This window comes from Schistocerca serialis, chromosome 4 (assembly GCF_023864345.2).
Source record: "Schistocerca serialis cubense isolate TAMUIC-IGC-003099 chromosome 4, iqSchSeri2.2, whole genome shotgun sequence".
Lineage (NCBI taxonomy): Eukaryota > Metazoa > Arthropoda > Insecta > Orthoptera > Acrididae > Schistocerca > Schistocerca serialis.
The window spans coordinates 674,983,415-675,005,651 of record NC_064641.1 but is presented as its reverse complement, the minus strand read 5'-3'; the positions used below and the strand labels follow the sequence as shown (position 1 = coordinate 675,005,651).

The following is a 22,237-nucleotide window of genomic DNA, read 5'->3' as shown; positions in this document are numbered from 1 at the left end:
ATATTTCAACTTTCACCAATAACATATTCACCATTTCTCACACTAGTATTCGAATTTTTACAAGTCAACCTATTCGTCTCATGTTAGACTCGATAAAATACATCTGCAATAAAATTGGTTTAACAACCACATAATTTATGAACACACCTTGCCTCTAGAGTGTCCAAGATGTGAATTACTTAAAAGTCTATATTCAGTTGTTCATTTTTCTTTAACAATAATCACAGTCTCTAAAACAGCAAAGAATACTACATAATTACTCCTTGCTCTTTCATCACGGCTTTTGTGGCACTAGTGGCAAACACTTATCGGTGTTGTTCGACCACCACCCTTACAGTCTTCTCATAACAAACTTCCAACCTGCACACGGAAGTAGGTAGTGCAGTAGATACCTTTCCACTCTCCCACTTATATTTAAAATATTGTGTGTTTGAGATGGTAGAAGGATGAGTGGTTCTAGAAGTTACGTGGAAATTCTCGAAGCACTACAATATTTATGACATAATGCTTTTCCATTGTATTAGGTCCTGTTTGTCTTGTAAGTTAGTCTGAAACTTTTTGATTGGGTCTTTATTTATGTGTTTAATGTTATTGTCAGCCAAAAACTTCTCAGTTCTCTCTACATATTCATTTTCATTTATAATTGCTAATGTATTACCTTTATCCACATTAATGATCATGATATTTCCTCCTTTTAGTTTCAAATTTAATTGATCATGTCATAAAGATTTTCAGAAGCGTAACTTTTTTTTATCTTTATAAAGTCAATTTATAGACAGATACCACCATATATGTGCTGAATCAGTTATGCCAAACAATGTTTATGCTGCACAATGGGACTGGTGTGGCAACAACGAGACCAACCCAGTAGCAGAGTTGATCCATGCACTATATGTGTTCCTGAACCACGAAAAATAATGCCCTCTGGTGGGATACTTGCAAAAGAAGCACACTAGTGTGCAAGATTGAAGAAACTGTATCTGAGATGTGAACTACGAGTTTCTCCCAATTCTAGTTTTGGTTTTGTACACCAACCGTATTTTTAAATTTTCTTTTATCTTTGTAACTGTTTTGTTTTAACACAGCACTGACATGATCGTCTTGGTGTACCATGTATGAAGGATGGTACCTCATAATCACTTGCCTGTACTCCTGTATAATTTCTGACTTTATAATGTATGTACATTAAAGACCTATGGAAGCTGCGCACAGCACACAGAAGTAACTGGTGTACACACTTGTACATTTAAAATATGTGTGTTTCAGATTAGTTATGTAAGATCAAACATTGCATATCTTTTATTTGTTTTAACAGATTTGAAGATAATCGAAATTTGAATGAAATTGGTAATCATTGTTGACTCATTTCCATCAGTGCCTTCTGGTAGACAACCTAGACCAAGTTTCAGTCCTTGAGAGGCACAGGTTTACAAGTAACCAAAGGGAGAGCTGGGAATCTGCCAGACACTGTGTTGATTTCAAAAGAATCCAGTGGATAGTGGGAATGATTCAGCAGTTCAAGTTACTAGGCCAAGATGGGATATTTCCCTCTCTACTGCAACAAGCAGGAGAAAATTTAATTAGACTCCTGTGTAGACGGTTTAGAATTAATATAGTAATAGGAATCATTCCTAATGCTTGGAGGGCAGTCATGGTTATCTTCATTCCGAAGCCTGGGAGAAGTGATCATACCAAGGCTGAGGGTATGAGACCGACTGGTCTGTCCTGTCTTCTTAAGAAATTAGAAAAACTGGATAATTTACACTTTTGGAAAAAGTGGTTAACTGGGGTTCCCCTACATTTAAAGAAACATGCACATCCACCAAGCAAATCATGTGAAACAGCATTTCACCAACTTATTGGGAAGGTGGAAAAAGCACTACATTTGCAGAAAAGTACTTTATGCACCTTCCTGGATATTGAAGGGACTTTTAGCAATTTGACCTTCAAATCCGTGATTAAAGCTGCAGAATGGCATAGCACGAGACCACTGCATGTATGTAGATTAAGACCATGTTGATTTCAGAAAGGCAGAAGCCACCATGATGAATAAAATAATATTGATCAACATCACCAGTGTGTGTTCAAAAAGAGGGGTTTTGTCCCCATTACTGTGGAACCTAGTTGCGAATGGACTCATTAAAGAGCTAATTACTAGAGACTACTTATGCTAAGGATACCCAGACAACTTAGTCATAGTAATACTTGGCAAATTTACTACTATTGTTAGGAGAATATGTGCATTGAACAGTGTGTGAAACTGGTGAATGGAACAGGATCTGAGGGCCAGCGCCAAGAAAACTGGTGTAGTAGCATTTATGAGGAAGTGTATCCAACAATGTACTAGAATCATAAGCTTCTTGATGAAACTCTACCTGTAGAGAGGGCAGTGAAGTATCTAAGGGTAACCCTGGATGCGAAATTATCATGGACCGCTCACATAAGGAATACTTGGTCCAAGGCGGAAGATACTCTTATGAGTACTAGAAGAGCCTGTGGAAAATACTGGAGTCCAAACCCCAAGAATATGCAGTAGGTGTGTACAAATGCAGTAAGACCTGTGATGTTCAAACAAATTTCAGTCTTGCAGCTGGTCATTGTTGAATTCATTGCATGATATTTCGACTGTGCACCTGCCAGTCATCATAAGGTGAGCCATCGAAGACTGACGAAGAGTTGCTTTGTTCCACCCTGTATAGTGTAGTGCGAGTATTCCACGTATGTGTCAAAATTCAAGTTGACAGACAGACCACACTTCCCAGTGGCAGCGCCCTCACTAGTGGAACTGTGCGACTCAGCTGTCCTCTGTTACCACTCGCCTGAGCCATTTGCATATCCATAGTCTTCGATTACAACAAATTGTGGAGATTATGGGGTTCCACACACTGTCCAACTGGTAGTCGTTATTGTGGTTCATCAGATTTTCCACCAGACATATTTTCACAAATTCATTAATAATGGAGTCCAAAAAAGATGTTTCTGTGGTCAGAATCACAGTTCTATCACACTCCATTGAGTGTCCAGTGGAAATAAAGTGTTCAGTGATAGCAGACTTGCTTGGTTGCAGAAGGGGAGTGCAACATTGATTCTTAGTGCAGCGTTCTTTCACCATGCGTGCAGTCTGTCCCATGTAAGCCATACCACACTGACAAGGTATTTTGCTAACTCCACAATAGCAAGGTCTGCAATCTTAGGTGGTAGGTCACTTTCACTTGAAATTTACAAGGATTCCTGCCATTTTAAATGAAATGTTGCTCACAAAAGGAACAGAAGCTAAAGATTTTGCCAGCGTGTTCTCCTCTTGATCCACTTCCTGGTAATTTGCTGGGTGGAATATCCATTTTTTTAACTGTCGTTAGGTGGGTGAACTCTTTAGGCAAACTATGTAGATCTGAGATTGTGTGAGCTCTGTGTACAAGTGTTTTAAGCATGCCCAGAGTTTGCAATGGGTGATGACAACTTGACACTTGCAAATACAAGTCAGTATGAGTGGGCATAAGACAAACAGAATGCCCCTGAGAGCCATCATTCTTTCATCTAACCAAGACATCAAGACATCCAAGAAAGGCAGACAATCATCTTTCTTTATTTCCCTAACAGGCTGAATGATGTTATGAATGGAGTTGAGATGGTGGTGAAACTCCCTTAATTTATATTCTCCTTGAGGCCATACTATGAAAGTATTGTCTACACACCTTCAAAATACACGTTGTTTAACGGCAGCTGATTCAAGCGGTCTCTCCTCGGAATCTCCCATAAAAAGTTGGCCACCAAGGGAGACATAGGGCTGCACATGGCGACGCCATCAGTTTGTTCAAAATATTCTTGTTTAAGCATAAAATAGGTTTAGGATAGAGTATGCTAAAAAAAAAGAACAGTGATGTCCACCTGGAACTTTTTACCAATTAGTGAAGGCTCACAAAGGTGACGAACCATGATAGTGGCAACCAGTTGGACACTACATTGAACCCTATCACCCCCACCATTTGTTCTAATCGAAGATGACAGAGTAGGCTAGTGGCCTTGATGACTGGTAACACAGAGGACAACTTAGTTCTATGGTTTGACCAGCGAGAGTGCTGCTGTGACAAAGTGAGGTCCGTCTGTCAACTTGCATTTTGATACATGCACGAAATACTTCCACCACGCTCTGTAGGGCAGCATGGAGCAAGTCTTCTCAGTCTTTGATGGTTCACCTGAAGATAACTGGCAGGTACCCAGTCGAAATACCATGCAATGAAGTCAGTGATGACAGGCTTCAAGCCCAAATTTATCTGAACATTCAGTTCGCCTGGAAAATTTTAAAATTCACATAAGATCTGTGATAATTTATGGCAGTGCACTAAGGTGAAACAAAGTAAAACAGAAGATGGTTGCTAAAAAGCATGGGTAGGGGCAGAGATTGGTCTATTTAGTCATAACTGGCAGGATTAGCTGCACACCTACTACTGGAATGGGGACCATGCTGGGTGTGCCTCTGTTACACCAGTGGCTGAAAATGGAGGCAGTAGTAGGAGCATACAGGCTAAAAACTGGAAATAACCAGATATCTTTAGGGTATCCAGAACCCCGCACCAAAACACTGATGTGGCAAATATAGGAATGATAGGGGAAAAGCTGGCTTACTATACAGTAGCTTCCAGCTGCGTCAATAAATCTTTCATCATAACAATTGAAAGTAGGAAGCAGTGGAAGAACAAATCATGATACTGTGCAGGAGACATAATGTGGATTACTGACATGTCAAAAATCTTAGTTTTACATTTATTCAGATAGCTAAGCAGCTCTGAAATCTCTATCAGCCCCTGCAACAAGACCAAATGTTGCAGAATGCCACAAAGCCCTTGTGAGGCTAGGGGAAAGCAACAAGATAAACCTGCTGTAGGTCACTGGTCACTCAGGAATCAGCGGCTTATAGGTTGGACAGGACAGATGTGCTGACTCATTTATTTGACTATAACATGTCCTAACAATCAGTAATGCATTGATTAAATCAGTACTAGAAAACTGGTTCAGTAGGCAGCATTTAGAATAGTGAACTATCATGCAAAAACAAAAAAAAAGGAGACCCTAGGTTTTGTCTGTATGGTGAGGGTGATGAAAGTGCATCATATCTAATCTTAGTGCAGACTGTAGGAGATGAAAAGACACAGAATATATGGATTATCAAGTCCGGAAGAAGTTGTGTCTAATAAAGGACCTCCTACTACTCTTTAATGTTACTGGTTGGCTTTACTACTATCATAGGAAGTGAAACCTCACAATAAATCTATTTCAGTGTGAGCAATAGTGAACTGGGGCCACTGTTGCTTTTATATCCCTGTTCAGATCAAGACAAATTCAATAATAAACTGCAGTAAAAATATTAGACTAATAATCAGTTGCCACTTCTCACCATTTCAGTGTTTCATAAATAGTACGTTATTGTGTAGATGTCCACCCCCGGTAGCTGAGTGGTCAGCGTGATGGATTGTCAGTCCACTGGGCCCGGGTTCGATTCCTGGCTGGGTCGGAGAATTTTCTCCACCCAGGGACTGGGTGTTGTGTTGTCCTCATCATCATCCTATCATCTTCAACGACTGCAGCTCACCGATCACCGAAGTGGTGTCAAATTGAAAGACCGGCACACGGCGAACGGTCTGCCTGACGGGGGGGGGGGGGGGGGGGGGGGGGGGGCCTAGCCATATGGTTAAATTAAAAAATGGTGTAGATGTTTGCTGTATGTTGTAATATAAATTTAAATGGACATTTTGCACATCATTACCTTCCAGTGTTCTTTTTGTGTTGCAGTTAACAGATAAAGCAGCTTTCCTTATGCGAGAGTATGTAAAATATAGTCTGTATGATCGGATAAGCACAAGACCCTTCCTCACAGCTATTGAGAAGAAATGGATTGCATTTCAACTTCTTTATGCTCTTCATCAGTGCCACAAAGTTGGAGTAAGTATTGCATGTGAAGCATTGCCATATTTGATGACATACGGATTACATTGCCAAACAGTTATCCTGAAATGCTTGAATATTACATATAAATGTGATTCTCATATTGACTGCCTGTGTTCTGATTACATTACTGATATGATTGTGCATAGGTACTACGCCATTATTGATCTTCACAATTGTATCATCATTAAAAGCTATGGAACATAATTTACCATGCTGTTAACTCTACAAAAGATTGCATAGTATAAGAAATGATTAGGGCATCCTGCTACTTGTAACTGTGGAAAATCTAACAAATATAACAGCTGCAGTATTCTTTTTTGGAACACTTGTAGGCCACAATTGGAGAGTGTGAAATGTTTCTCTGAGAAGCTTTTTCTTTTGCTTGACAATGTACTTGACTGCAGGTAACTCAAATAGAATGAAACAGCATTTTCAGAGTGGGGAATAGTCACTACAGATGTACCAACTGTTCTTGTTATCATACGATCTTCAGTCATATGTCCAAGGTACTGAAAAAGGAAGTACTACAGAGTGTCCCACATAAAGCTGGTATGCCTCACACCTGAGAGTCAAGTAACAATGAACTAACTAACAAAGAATTGATAATAGTAATGTTAAAAACCATGTAGTTACCTGTTTATAAGAGATGCTGGAAGTGGGGAATAGTCACTACAGATGTACCAACTGTTCTTGTTATCATACGATCTTCAGTCATATGTCCAAGGTACTGAAAAAGGAAGTACTACAGAGTGTCCCACATAAAGCTGGTATGCCTCACATCTGAGAGTCAAGTAACAATGAACTAACTAACAAAGAATTGATAATAGTAGTGTTAAAAACCATGTAGTTACCTGTTCATAAGAGATGCTGGAAGTAGTAGTCATGGGTATCCAGGCAAAGCTGACTTCGTGTGATGATGTTTACCAGCAACATGCTGTAATTCTGCAGGCACAGTGTTGTTAATTTCTCTGGTAATTTTCTGTTTAAGATCATCTATTTGTGAGGATTTTCAGCATACACTTTGCTTTTTAATGTGCACCATACTTAAAAAGTCTGAGGACCTTGGGGGCCAGAGGCCTCTACTGCCAAGTCTGTCTTCAGGGGGCCCATTGGTGATGTGGTCCACACTTCGGTTGAATGTGTGAATGGTTGTTCCATCATATCTGTCACTGTTTAAGGTGTGATTGAAAAATGTGGGGCCAATAATGCACTTGCCGAGCAACACACACCAAACACATACCTTCTCTTAATGCCGAGGTTCTTCATGCAGAATATTTGGGTTGCCCTGTGACCAGTATCTGTGATTCAGGAAGTTTACATAACTTGACAAATGAAACCAGACCTCATCTGAAATGAAGTAAAGCAAGGGGTCCAGGTAACCATTAGCAATTGATGTTAACGGCCAGTTACAATAACGAACTTCTTTTTTTCCTGGTTCTCAAATTTAACTCTTGCACGACACTCACACAATGTATGAGGTACAGCAATCTGCTGTGATAACCTCCTTACCGACTTGTGGGGAATTTCCATGTGAATTCTGTCTATAGTTTCAGGGGACCTCATGGTTGTCTGTTCCTCTGCACATTCTGTACAGATTGTACAGCCCTCCAGATCTTGAATAGTGCTGGTTGTGGTGAGATTCCTACCAGGATACTTTGCTTGAAACATTTTGTTATATTCCTTGATAGAGCCTGCCCTTATGTAACACTCCACAGTATCAGTTCGGTATTCTAGTGCAAACTGCCCCACTGCTGTAGCAACTCACTATGAGCTTCTCACAGCAACTGATGCATTAAACTTTCTGGTAAAATGCAGTATAGCCAACTTTCAAGACAGCATTGCCATTTCACAAGCAGTTCGATTAGAGATGATTAACTGATACGTGATGCGTACTGGTTTTATGTAGGGCACCCTTTGTTAATGTGACTACTTGTTAGACCGTCAGCGAGAGCGCGCTGCAAGTTCCTGCTACTAATAAGGTGAGTACACTGTTCGCTTGTTACATATTTTTACGAGCTACAAACAGGAGTGACTTATTTTCAGTTATCTGTGTAGTTACTAGTTTATTTTTGTAATTTCTTGCATGTTCGAGTGCTTACTAGGCACAACCTTTTATTTCAATAACAATGTAGTGTACAGCACCGCCGTTGTTATCAACCGTTGTATCGATCCTAGTATTGTACAGGCTTTTGTTCGTGTGGTTAGAACAGCTCAGTGTCGGTTAGACCGTCAGCGAGAGTGCACCACGTGCTCCTGCTACTAATAAGGCGAGTACACCATTCGCTTATTGCATATTTTTACGAGCTTCAAACAAGAGCTACTTATTTTCAGTTATCTGTGTAGTTACTAGATTATTTTTGTAACTTCTTGCGTGTTCGAGTGCTTACAATAACAGTGTAGTGTACAGTACCGCCGTTGCTATCGACCCTCGTATCGTACAGGCTTTTGTTTGTTTGGTTAGAACAGCTCAGTGTCGGTTAGACCATCAGTGAGAGAGCACTTTGATTTCCCACTGCTAATAAGACAAGTACACTGTTCGTTTGTTATACGAGGGTCGGTCAAAAAGTAATGCCTCCCATTTTTTTTCTACTTAAAGAAATTAAGTTAAGTGAAAAATTTGAATTTGGCGCCATTCCTCAAACCTTCTTCTGCAATCCACTGCAGTAGTAACTTTCTGTGTCAACAGGTGGCAGCACAGCAGAAGTTTGTAAGATAGCCGACATCGATGTTCGTTTGAGACAGCGTTGTGTGATTGAATTCTTGAATGCAGAAGGTGAAACGCCCATACGCATTCATGAAAGACTGAAGAAGGTGTATGGTGTTGTGACAGTGGATGTCAGCACTGTTAGACGATGGGTTCGTCGTTGTAAGGAAGCTGAAGGGCAAACACCGTTGACTGACGAAAAGCGGAGCGGCAGGCCAGTGAGTGCAGTGACTCCACACAACATTCAGCAAGTTGATGACATCATTCGTGGTGACCGTCAGGTGACTGCAGATGAAGTGTGTCGCATTATTTCTCTTAGTAAAGGCAGTGTGATCACGATTATTAAACAATTGGGGTACTCAAAAGTTTGTGCACGGTGGGTTCCAAGAATGTTAACCGATCAGAATAAAGAGGCAAGGAAAACAATAGCCTCCCAACACTTGCAGCGCTTCCGTTTGGAGGGAGATGAGTTTCTGAAAAAAATTATGACCGGGGACGAAACATGGGTGCATTTTTTTGAACCCGAATCAAAGAGGCAGTCAATGGAGTGGCGTCACACAAGCTCGCCGAGGAAGAAAAAATTCAAAACTGTGCGATCGGAAGGGAAAGTTATGGCAACAGTTTTCTGGGATACAGAGGGTGTGATTCTGGTTGATTTTTTGGAGCAGGGATGCACAATAAATTCTGTTCAATACGTCACAACCCTCAACAAACTTAAAGCACGTCTTCAGCGAGTTCGCCCAACAAAATCAATGGCAGATGTTCTTCTTTTGCATGACAATGCAAGACCACACACCAGTCGTCACACCTCTGACAAGATTGTCAAAATTGGATGGGAAGTTTTGCCTCATCCCCCATACATCCCTGACCTGGCACCATCAGACTTCCATCTGTTCGGGCCACTAAAAGAAGCTCATCGTGGGATTCATTTTGAAGATGAGGAGGCCGTCAAAACATCCGTGCGTCAATGGCTTAGGAAGCAGAGCTGTGATTTTTACCGTGCTGGGATACATGCCCTTGTTCAAAGATGGACCAAAACTGTAGAGATGGGCGGAGATTACATTGAAAAATGACAAAATGATCCTCAATGTTGTGGTTTTCAACCTATGTAATTGCATTTAAATTTCCTGACAATTAAACGTAGAAAAAAAAAATAGGAGGCATTACTTTTTGACTGACCCTCGTATATTTTTACGAGCTTCAAGTTGGCGACCCTTCGCTCACAGCTCCAGGCTGCGTTGGCGTCCGTCGCACAACTGTAGGCTGCTGCCAAGGGGCGTCACTGTGGGGGATCGAACGCGGGGATGCGTGGGATGTTGAGTACGTCCGACGTGTCCTCCGATCTGTCCACTGCTGTGACCGCCTCGGGTACTGCCTGCACTGAGATTGACCCTTCACCCATGGTCGAGTGGGAGATCATTCCAAAGTCTGGCAGGCAGCGAAAAACATTCTGAGGGGCCAATCGTAGGGCCTCCCCGGTTTGTTTGATGAACAGGTTTCGGGCGGCTGATGCTGTGTCTGAGCCGGATGCAGTTGTCCACCCTGTCCCAGGGGAAGCTTCTCAGCCCACAAAGTCTGGGCATTCACAGAGGGTGGGTTTGCTGACGGTTGGGAGCTCCAACATTAGGCGCGCAATAGGAACAAGGCTGCCAAGGAGGGGAACGAAGCCAGTGTGCACTCCGTTTGCATTCTGGGGGGAGTCATTCCAGATGTGGAAAGGGTGCTTGCTTCTGGATGCCATGAAGAGTACAGGGTGCAGCCAACTGTGGGTGGTGGCTCATGTCGGTACCAACGATGCGTGTCGCTTTGGATCGGGCCAGATTCTGTCTGGTTTCGGGTGGCTAGCGGAAATGGTAAAGACTGCCAGTCTTGCTTCCGAGATTAAGACGGAGCTCACCATCTGCAGCATCGGCGATAGAACAGACTGTGGTCCTTTGCTGCAGAGCTGAGTGGAGCGTCTGAATCAGAGGCTCAGGCAGTTCTATAACCGTGTAGGCTGCAGATTCCTTGACTTGCACCATCGGGTGGTGGTTTTTCAGGTTCCGCTTAATAGGTGAGGAGGCCACTACCAGTGGCAAGACGCAATCAATACCTTCACTGCGTGATAACAATGGTAAAGTCACTGATGACAGTGCCACTAGAGCAGTTATTAAACACGGTTTTCCGAAACTCCTTCACCAAGGAAGACGAAGCAAATATTCCTGAATTCCAATCAAGAACAACTGCCAAGATGAGAAATATAGAAGTAGAAATCCACAGTGTAACAAAGCAGCTTAAATCACTTAATAAAGGCAAGGCCTCCGGTCCAGATTGTATACCAGTCTGGTTCCTCTCAGAGTATGCTGATAAAATACCTCCATATTTAGCTATTATATACAACAACTCGCTCACAGAAAGATCTGTACCTAAAGACTGAAAAATTCCTCAAGTCACACCAATACCCTGAAAGGGAAGTAGGAGTAATCCGCTGAATTACAGGCCTATATCACTAATGTCGATTTGCAGTAGGGTTTTGGAACATGTATTGTATTCGAACATTATGAAGTACCTAGAAAAAAACGATTTATTGACACATAGTCAGCATGGTTTCAGAAAATATCATTCTTGTGAAACACAACTAGCTCTTTAGATTTATGAAGTAATAAGTGATGTTTACAGGGGATGTCAAATTGATTCCATATTTTTAGATTTCCAGATGGGTTTCGACACCTTTCATCACAAGCGCCTTCTAACCAAACTGCATGCCTACAGAGTCCCACCTCAGTTGTGTGACTGTATTTGTGATTTCCTGTCAGAAAGGTCACAGTTTGTAGTAATAGACGGAAAGTCATCGAGTAAAACAGAAGTAATATTTGGCGTTCCCCAAGGATGTGTCATAGGCCCTCTATTGTTCCTGATCTATATTAACACCATGGAAGGCAAGCTGAGTAGCCCTATTAGATTGTTTGCAGATGATGCTGTCATTTGCCATCTTGCAAAGTCATCAGATAATCAGAACAACTTGCAAAATGATTTAGATAAGATATCTGTATGGTGCGAAAAGTGGCAATTGACCCTGAATAAAGAAAAGTGTGAACTTATTCACATGAGTACTAAAAGAAATCAGCTAAATTTCAATTACTCGATAAGTCACACAAATCTGAAGGCTGTAAATTCAGCAAAATACTTAGGGATTGCAATTACAAATAACCTAAATTGGAACGATCACATAGATAATATTGTGGGTAGAGCAAACCAAAGACTGTGATTTATTGGCAGAACACTTAGAAGGTGCAACAGGTCTACTAAAGAGACTGCTTACACCACACTTGTGTGCCCTATTCTGAAGTATTGCTGTGCGGTGTGGGATCCGTATCAGGTGGGACTGACAGATGACATTGAAAAAGTACAAGGATGGCAGCTCATTTTGTATTATTGTGAAATAAGGGAGATAGTGTCACAAACGTGATATGTGAATTGGAGTGGCAATCATGAAAACAAAGGCGTTTTTCATTGCGACGGGATCTTCTCATGAAATTTCAATCACCAGTTTCCTCCTCCAATTGCGAAAATGTTCTGTTGGCACCCACCTACATAGGGAGTAATGATCATCACGATAAAATACGAGAAATCAGGGTTCGCACAGAAAAATTTAAGTGCTCGTTTCTCCTGCGTGCCTTTCGAGAGTGGAACAATAGAGAGACAGCTTGAAGGTGGTTCATTGAATCCTCTGCCAGGCACTTTATTGTGAATAGCAGAGTAATCACTTCGATGTAGATGTAGTTACACTTTGGAGTGTTTGTATCATATGATGTGCAGTGATTCAGATTCTGAATTTGCTTTCATTTGGACAGGGATTAAATGTATTTGAACTTAGGCATTCCATGCTTTCAGTTATGGTAATTGCTAGCATGTTTCTTTCAATAAGGCCAGTGTCAGTTGGTCACAGCCAGTGTGCTCCCTGCCGCCGTTGGATAAGCAGCTGCAGCAGCAAGTCGTATACTCCTAGCTCACTCATTTGTTACATAGTTTAATTCTTAATTTCTTTGCGTGTTTTTGGTATTTGCATTGTTTAATTCATAAATTTCGGGTGTATTACAGTATTTGAGAGTTGTAGCATTGCGTTTTAGTACCTGAATAGTGTAAAATCGCGTAGTCTCCTTCCGCCGCCGAGCAGTGTGTCAGCATTACTGCATTTACTAGGCAATCTTGTATTTTAATAACTGTTTAAATTTTGTGTCGATTTGTTTGCGCTCTCTGTAGATTAGTTCAGACGTTCTTTGCACAACAGTTTTTAGCATGGATAGGGACTGCAACTGCTGTGTTCGGATGCAGGCTGAGTTGGCATCCCTTCGCTCCCAGCTTCAGGCGGTGTTGGCTTCGGTCACACAGCTTGAGGCTGTTGCCAATGGGCATCACTGTGGGGTTCCGGATGGGGGTTTGTCGGGGACGGCCAGCTCGTCCCACGCATCCCCCGATCGGACTACGACTGTGGTTGCCCGGGATACTGCCTACATTGAGGCTGATCCCTCACCTGTGGTAGAGTGGGAGGTCGTCTCAAGGTGTGGCAGGGGGCGAAATACATTCCGGAGGGCTGAACGGAAGGCCTCTCCAGTTTGTCTGACGAACCAGTTTCAGGCTCTGTCTCAGGCTGATACTGATCTTCGGCCTGACATGGCTGTTTGTCCTGTTCCAGAGGTTGCCCCTCAGTCTGCAAGATCCGGGCAGTCACAGAGAGTGGGCTTACTGGTAGTTGGGAGCTCCAACGTCAGGTGCGTAATGGGGTCCCTTAGGGATATGGCAGCAAGAGAGGGGAAGAAAACCAATGTGCACTCCGTGTACATACCAGGGGAGTCATTCCAGATGTGGAAAGGGTCCTTCCGGATGCCATGAAGGGTACAGGGTGCACCCATCTGCAGGTGGTCGCTCATGTCGGCACCAATGATGTGTGTCGCTATGGATCCGAGGAAATCCTCTCTGGCTTCCGGCGGCTATCTGGTTTGGTGAAGACTGCCAGTCTCGCTAGCGGGATGAAAGCAGAGCTCACCATCTGCAGCATCGTCGACAGGACTGACTGCGGACCTTTGGTACAGAGCCGAGTGGAGGGTCTGAATCAGAGGCTGAGACGGTGCGACTGTGTGGGCTGCAGATTCCTCGTCTTGCGCCATAGGGTCGTGGGGTTTCGGGTTCCACTGGATAGGTAAGGAGTCCACTACACGCAACAAGCGGCTACACAGGTAGCAGGGGTTGTGTGGCGTGGGCTGGGCGGTTTTTTAGGTTAGATGGCCTTGGGCAAGTACAGAAAGGGCAACAGCCTCAACGGGTGCGGGGCAAAGTCAGGACATGCGGGGACCAAGCAGCAATTGGTATTGTAATTGTAAACTGTCGAAGCTGCGTTGGCAAAGTACCGGAACTTCAAGCGCTGATAGAAAGTACGGAAGCTGAAATCGTTATAGGTACAGAAAGCTGGCTGAAGCCAGAGATAAATTCTGCCAAAATTTTTACAAAGGTACAGACGGTGTTTAGAAAGGATAGATTGCATGCAACCGGTGGTGGAGTGTTTGTCGCTGTTAGTAGTAGTTTATCCTGTAGTGAAGTAGAAGTGGATAATTCCTGTGAATTATTATGGGTGGAGGTTACACTCAACAACCAAGCTAGGTTAATAATTGGCTCCTTTTACCGACCTCCCGACTCAGCAGCATTAGTGGCAGAACAACTGAGAGAAAATTTGGAATGCATTTCACATAAATTTTCTCAGCATGTTATAGTCTTAGTTGGAGATTTCAATTTACCAGATATAGACTGGGACACTCAGATGTTTAGGACGGGTGGTAGGGACAGGGCATCGAGTGACATTATACTGAGTGCACTATCCGAAAATTACCTCGAGCAATTAAACAGAGAACCGACTCGTGGAGATAACATCTTGGACCTACTGATAACATCTTGGACCTACTGATAATAAACAGACCCAAACTTTTCGACTCTGTATGTGCAGAACAGGGAATCAGTGATCATAAGGCCGTTGCAGCATCCCTGAATATGGAAGTTAATAGGAATATAAAAAAAAGGTCCCTTTTTTATATTCTGTTTAGGTTTATCTGTTTAGCAAGAGTAATAGAAGGCAGATTTCAGACTGCCTAACAGATCAAAATGAAAATTTCTGTTCCGACACTGACAATGTTGAGTGTTTATGGAAAAAGTTCAAGGCAATCGTAAAATGCGTTTTAGACAGGTACGTGCCGAGTAAAACTGTGAGGGACAGGAAAAACCCACTGTGGTACAACAACAAAGTTAGAAAACTACTGCGAAAGCAAAGAGAGCTTCACTCCAAGTTTAAATGCTGCCAAAACCTCTCAGACAAACAGAAGCTAAACGATGTCAAAGTTAGTGTAAGGAGGGCTATGCGTGAAGCGTTCAGTGAATTCGAAAGTAAAATTCTATGTACCGACTTGACAGAAAATCCTCAGAAGTTCTGGTCTTACGTTAAATCAGTAAGTGGCTCGAAACAGCATATCCAGACACTCCGGGATGATGATGGCATTGAAACAGAGGATGACACGCTTAAAGCTGAAATACTAAACACCTTTTTCCAAAGCTGTTTCACAGAGGAAGACTGCACTGCAGTTCCTTCTCTAAATCCTCGCACAAACGAAAAAATGGCTGACATCGAAATAAGTGTCCAAGGAATAGAAAAGCAACTGGAATCACTCAACAGAGGGAAGTCCACTGGACCTGACGGGATACCAATTCGATTCTACACAGAGTACGTGAAAGAACTTGCCCCCCTTCTAACAGCCGTGTACCGCAAGTCTCTAGCGGAACGGAAGGCTCCAAATGATTGGAAAAGAGCACAGGTAGTCCCAGTCTTCAAGAAGGGTCATCGAGCAGATGCGCAAAACTATAGACCTATATCTCTTACGTCGATCTGTTGTAGAATTTTAGAACATGTTTTTTGCTCGAGTATCATGCCGTTTTTGGAAACCCAGAATCTACTATGTAGGAATCAACATGGATTCCGGAAACAGCGATCGTGTGAGACCCAACTCACTTTATTTGTTCATGAGACCCAGAAAATATTAGATACAGGCTCCCAGGTAGATGCTATTTTTCTTGACTTCTGGAAGGCGCTCGATACAGTTCTGCACTGTCGCCTGATAAACAAAGTAAGAGCCTACGGAATATCAGACCAGCTGTGTGGCTGGGTTGAAGAGTTTTTAGCAAACAGAACACAGCATGTTGTTATCAATGGAGAGATGTCTATAGACGTTAAAGTAACCTCTGGCGTGCCACAGGGGAGTGTTATGGGACCATTGCTTTTCACAATGTATATAAATGACCTAGTAGATAGTGTCGGAAGTTCCATGCGGCTTTTCGCGGATGATGCTGTAGTATACAGAGAAGTTGCAGCATTAGAAAATTGTAGCGAAATACAGGAAGATCTGCAGCGGATAGGCACTTGGTGCAGGGAGTGGCAACTGACCCTTAACATAGACAAATGTAATGTTTTGCGAATACATAGAAAGAAGGATCCTTTATTGTATGATTATATGATAGCGGAACAAACACTGGTAGCAGTTACTTCTGTAAAATATCTGGGAGTATGCGTGCGGAATGATTTGAAGTGGAATGATCATATAAAATTAATTGTTGGTAAGGTAGTTACCAGGTTGAGATTCATTGGGAGAGTCCTTAGAAAATGTAGTCCATCAACAAAGGAGGTGGCTTACGAAACACTCGTTCGACCTATACTTGAGTATTGCTCATCAGTGTGGGATCCGTACCAGATCGGGTTGACGGAGGAGATAGAGAAGATCCAAAGAAGAACGGCGCGTTTCATCACAGGGTTATTTGGTAACCATGATAGCGTTATGGAGATGTTTAACAAACTCAAGTGACAGACTCTGCAAGAGAGGCGCTCTGCATCGCGGTGTAGCTTGCCCGCCAGGTTTCGAGAGGGTGCGTTTCTGGATGAGGTATCGAATATATTGCTTCCCCCTACTTATACCTCCCGAGGAGATCACGAATGTAAAATTAGAGAGATTAGAGCGCGCACGGAGGCTTTCAGACAGTCGTTCTTCCCGCGAACCATACGCGACTGGAACAGGTAAGGGAGGTAATGACAGTGGCACGTAAAGTGCCCTCCGCCACACACCGTTGGGTGGCTTGCGGAGTATAAATGTAGATGTAGATGAAGATGTAGCCATTGTGCTTCCCTAACTTTATCCAGCTGAGCATACCATGTGAGGTGGCTCATTAATGAAGACTCTTGACTCACATTTGGGAGGATCGAAGTCCAAACCCTCAACCATTCATCCGGATTAAGGTGTTTTATTCTTTCCCTAATTTGTTTAACACAAATGCTGGGGTGGTTCCTTTGAAAAAGTCATGACCAATTTACTTATATCTTTTTCTTCATGGTGGATATCAAAGCTGAATATTTACTGAATGAATTCAGAATTTTTTTTTCTTAAGTTGTGATTTATTTAATCTTTCATTCTTTTCACAACTGGCTTCAGCTTATGTTTGGAGAAGAACACTATGTTACAAGTACAAAATGAGAACACAATGGTATGATGGTAAATTAGCAGAAAAATAGTTTACTTTTAAATTTACCAAATTTCTAAATTGGCAGCATCTTCACAATCTGTTTCTCCATTTATATCGGTTTACAAAATGCAACTGTGCTTTATGTATTGACAGTTTTGACATTTGGTTTGTTTACATAAGGCAGGAAATGTGCAAAGATATAATTTATTTATATTGGCCAAGATAAATAATAAATAAATAACTTAATTATATCTTATCTTGATGAAGTAGTCAACATCATTATCTTCAGCAATATACTCTGCAACTAGAAGCTATAGTTGGCCCTTGGCCTCAATTTGGTGGCTGTCACCTACATGCTGGATACTTTGCTCTTGGTTGCACTCATATAGAATTGCAGAAAATTTGGTAGATGAAGTGGTTGCTTTGAGAGATGGTTCCATCTCTGACAGGGTGGGAGATATCTGGGCTTGGGCTGGAGTAAGTGGTAACAGGCATATTTATGGGACAAGTTTTCCATGGGAATATTACCCGCAGGACAGATATTTGGGAACATAAATGTTGTAGGGACAGACAAGAAATTTCATAAGTAAGAACAGGGTTAGTTGGGAGGATATTCCTCATTTAAGGGCATGGTGAGAGGTATTTGCAGCCTTGAGAGGGAATGTGATTCATTTGCTGCTCTGCTGTCTGGAAGCTTGATTACTACATTTAGCCTTTGGGCATGTGCTGTTACCACACAAGAAAGCACCTGCTATGTCTGTAGGTTCAGTATTTTTCTGTCTTTGTCACTCTGTGTTTGTTCTTTCTCCAGCCACAAAAGTTCCAGTCAGTCTCGTAATATATTATGAGTCGTCCAAAAAGCTCCAATATTTAATAAATATTGCTCGTATGAGCATTTCAATAAAATATGTGAAAATCAAATGGGCAACTGGTCTTGATGCTGGAATTTGGTAGCAAATGACATAGCTTGAGTTTTGAGATTGTTTCATTGTCTTTGAGGTCATTAAAGGGGGTTACTGCCTCCGTTGGCTACATGTGAGGGAAAGAACCAGTCTGGTCTTGTAGAGAGAATCATTGATCAAAGTTTTGAGCATTGCAGCATGTTACTCAGCTCCATCTGTTGTAGAGCATGTGAGAGTTCTATTTTGTGTATTGCAGTTTAATACTATTTTTGTTGCTAATTTCAATTCCAGGTCTGCCATGGAGACATAAAATTAGAGAACATAATGATAACCTCATGGAACTGGGTACTCCTTGTTGACTTTGCATCTTTCAAACCAACATATCTTCCAGAGGATAATCCGGCTGACTTTTCTTACTTTTTTGATACTTCAAGAAGAAGAACATGTTACATTGCCCCAGAAAGGTATGTCTAAGAAATCTCTCAATGCTCATTTTTTGAATACTGATATTAAGTGAGCTGTTTTTTTTTTATGAAAATGCTGTTATCATTGGAGTGTGTGAATGTACAGTTCTATGTATTCAGGTTATTTATACTTCAGTGCTTGTTCAAAGTAAAGCACATTTCTTCAATATTTTGCAACTCGAGAACAGTTATTACAATCACCAGTGAATAATGAGACATCTTGTTTCATATGTGATTTAGTTTACATCCCATAGATAGATTTTGTCCTTCTTCTGTCAGGTTCTTATTCCTTCGCAGCCAAAAAAAAAAAAAAAAAAAAAAAAAAAAAAAAAAAAAAAAAAAAAAAAAAAAACAACCCTTGAGGGGCTGGTTGAAGGCAATGGCAGTTTTCTACACAGAAAGAGAGGAGTTGGGGAGAAAAAAAGGCAGCCATCTGATAAAACCATAAATACATACAAACAAGATGATTTATGCATTACATTATGGAGACTTTGACCATAAAAGTGGGAGAGATGGAATGGAAATAGAAACAAGAGAGAAAGAAGAAAGATGTAGGACAGAAGAGTGAGAAATCAGTAAAAAATGAATAGAATAGGCATGTCCACTCAACACATACACCGTGTGATTAAAAATATCTGAACACCCCCAAAAACATATGTTTTTCTTGTTAGGTACATTGTGCTGCCACCTACGGCTAGGTACTACATATCAAAGACCTCAGTAGTCATTAGACATCATGAGAGAATTGAATGGGGCACTCCGCGGAACTCACGGACTTTGAATGTGCTCAGGTGACTGGGTGTCACTTATGTCATACATCTGTATGCGGGTTTTTCACACTTCTAAACATCCCTAGGTCCACTGTTTCTGATGTGATAGTGAAGTGGACATGTACAGCACAAAAGCGTACAGGCTGACCTTGTCTGTTGACTGACAGAGACCGCCAACAGTTGAAGAGGGCCGTAATGTGTAACAGGCAGACATCTATCCAGGCCATCACACAGGAATCCCAAACTGCATAAGGGTCCACTTCAAGTTCTATGACAGTTAGGCAGGAGGTGAGGGAACTTGGATTTCATGGTAGAGCAGCTGCTCTTAAGCCACACATCATACCGGTTAATGCCAAACGACACCTCACTTGGTGTAAGGATCATAAACATTGGACGACTGAACAGTGGAAAAATATTATGTGGAGTGATGAATCACGGTACACAATGTGGCTGTCCGATGGCAGGGTGTTGGTATGGTGAATGCCTGGTGAACATCACCTACCCGTGTGTGTAGTGCCAACAGTAAAATTCGGAGGCGGTGGTGTTATTGTGTGGTCATGTTGTTCATGGAGGGGGCTTGCACCTCTTGTTGATTTGTGGGCGCTGTCACAGCACTGGCCTAAATTGATGTTTTAAGCACCTCCTTGCTTCCCACTGTTGAAGAGCAATTTGGGGATAGCGATTGCATCTTTCAACATGATCAAGCACCTATTCATAAAGCACAGCCTGTGGCGGAGTGGTTACATGACAATAACATCCCTGTAATGGACTTGCCTGCACAGAGGCCTGACCTGAACCCTATAGAACACCTTTGGGATGTTTTGGAATGCCAGCTTCGTGCCAGGCCACACTGACCAACATAGATACCACTCCTCAGTGCAGCACTCCGTGAAGAATGGGCTGCCATTCCCCAAGAATTTCCAGCACCTGATTGAATGTATGCCTGCGAAAGTGGAAGCTGTCATCAAGGCCAACACCATATTGAATTCCAGCATTACCAATGGAGGGCGCCACAAACTTATAAGTCATTTTTAGCCAGATGTCTGGATACTTTTGATCAAATAGTGTAGTTGAGGCTTTGAGTGACAGGAAGCCACATAAACAAGACTGAACTTTTAGCTAAATTTTTGGACAGTATGCTTTCACAGAGGTAAGAAACTAATTAAACACACATATGCATCTTCATTATGTGGGACTGTGGTGGGGTTAGATGGGTGAAGGGAGGGTACAGTTTGGCCTGTGGGTGGGCGAGGCAATAAGAGAGTGGGGTAGGAGTTAGGCACCAATGAGCTCAACCAGGTGCTGGAAGGGGAAGCTGTTTGCAGTTAATGATGAACTGGATGATGTAGGGTAAGGGAGGTGAGGATAAGAGATTAGAATAGAGAAAGAAGAGGGCAATAGGAATATATTTGGTCATGTATATAAGGAACGAGACTGTGGGTCATCAGGGAAAGATAGTGTTCAATGGCAACAAGTTTGTGGGCATGGAGTATATTAATGTAAGGGAGATAGCATCAACAGTGACAAGCAGGGAGTAACGAGTTGCAGCCACTTTCCTGGTAAAGGAAATTAGCCAATGGAAAATGGGTTGGAGACGTTCATCAACTGAGGCAGAGAATCTTTCTGTAGGAGCACAGCAGTTGGCTATGACGGGACATTGAGGGTGATTAGGTTTGTATATTTAAGAAAATCTGTAGGAGGTGGGTTTTGTCGAGGAGAGGAAGGAGGTGGGTTTGGGCAAAAGTTTCTACTATTGGCATTGTGATTTTAGTTGGGATTGGAGGTAGTAATGGGCTGGGATGGGACTGGATCATTCTGGTTACGTTTATAGGTGGTAGAGTCAGACAACTGATGGAGACCATCTTGGCAGGTAATCAGAACAATTCATCACCACAGTAGTGGAGAATTCATTTGCAGGGAGAATGATCTATTCATAGTCTTCTTTAAAATCACAGGTAGCTGCTCTTGCCTTTTTTTAGATGCTTGTATTATTGGGAAGTGACCCAGGAAAGGTAGGTGAGACAAGATTGGAGGTGAGGAATTCCTGGAAGGTAACTGGGGAGGGAAGGTGTGGGGTCACAATGGGGCAGAAGTGTGAACTAGGAAAGGCATAATTATATGCTTGATTTCGGACTATTTGGTCATAGCAGTAGGTAGTAAGTTAGTGTTTTTGCTGTAATGTATAGGTGAAGGAGAATAGACACCATGACCAATCCACAATTATTGAAACTGGATTCAGTGCTGAAGATGAGATTATTTAGGAAGGGCTGAAACTTCTGTGAGGCTCAGTTTGTTAGTGGAGAGGTTAATAATACCAGGAGGTTGCTTTGGGGGTAGCTATCTCTTAGGATATTCAGAGGCAGGAGTGGGAAGACAGTATACTGTGTAGCTTTTTTAAGTTGTGGTTTGATTGCTGTTCCAATTGACAGACAGAGTTGACCATCCAGTGGCTGTGCTACTGCTCAACTCCTCAACTATGTGGTGAGTAGTTATATTTATTCTACACCCAGTACTTTCCAGTAGCAGAAAAAGAGGGGGGGGGGGGTTGCATACGATTAAGTAGAGTTTTTAAGTTCAAAAACTATTGGTCTGATTATTTTAGATATTGACTAAAACATGTGAATTGAGATGAAAATTACAGGTTGTCTGTTTCACATAATAAAGCTCCAGTAACTTGCATTCTCTGCGGATGAGCTATGATCTTTTTTGATAAAATCAAACTGTGAGGTCTGAAGGATTTTCAATGTCCAACAGAAAGGATTTTATGCCACTGTTTTCAGAAAATGCTTTAAATCAATTTAGGACAAGTGGTCTCCACTGCCAGTTGTGGTTCTTGGCACAGACAGCTCCCTTGGCAACTTAAAAGACATTTATCACCAAGAAAAAGTTTATACATGTGAAAAGAAAGTAAGTATGCTAGAA

The 22,237-nt window shown here is 42.1% G+C and overlaps 1 protein-coding gene across 1 annotated transcript in view; it reads left to right on the top strand.

Moving 5' to 3' along the window:
- LOC126473153 (phosphoinositide 3-kinase regulatory subunit 4) overlaps positions 1-22,237 on the top strand; it is a 200,054-nt gene that overhangs the window by 34,533 nt on the left and 143,284 nt on the right. Inside the window, exons 3-4 of the mRNA XM_050100014.1 lie at positions 5,791-5,940; positions 18,373-18,545. Of these exons, the coding sequence (XP_049955971.1) occupies positions 5,791-5,940; positions 18,373-18,545 (323 nt within the window). The remainder of the gene's footprint in view (positions 1-5,790; positions 5,941-18,372; positions 18,546-22,237) is intronic.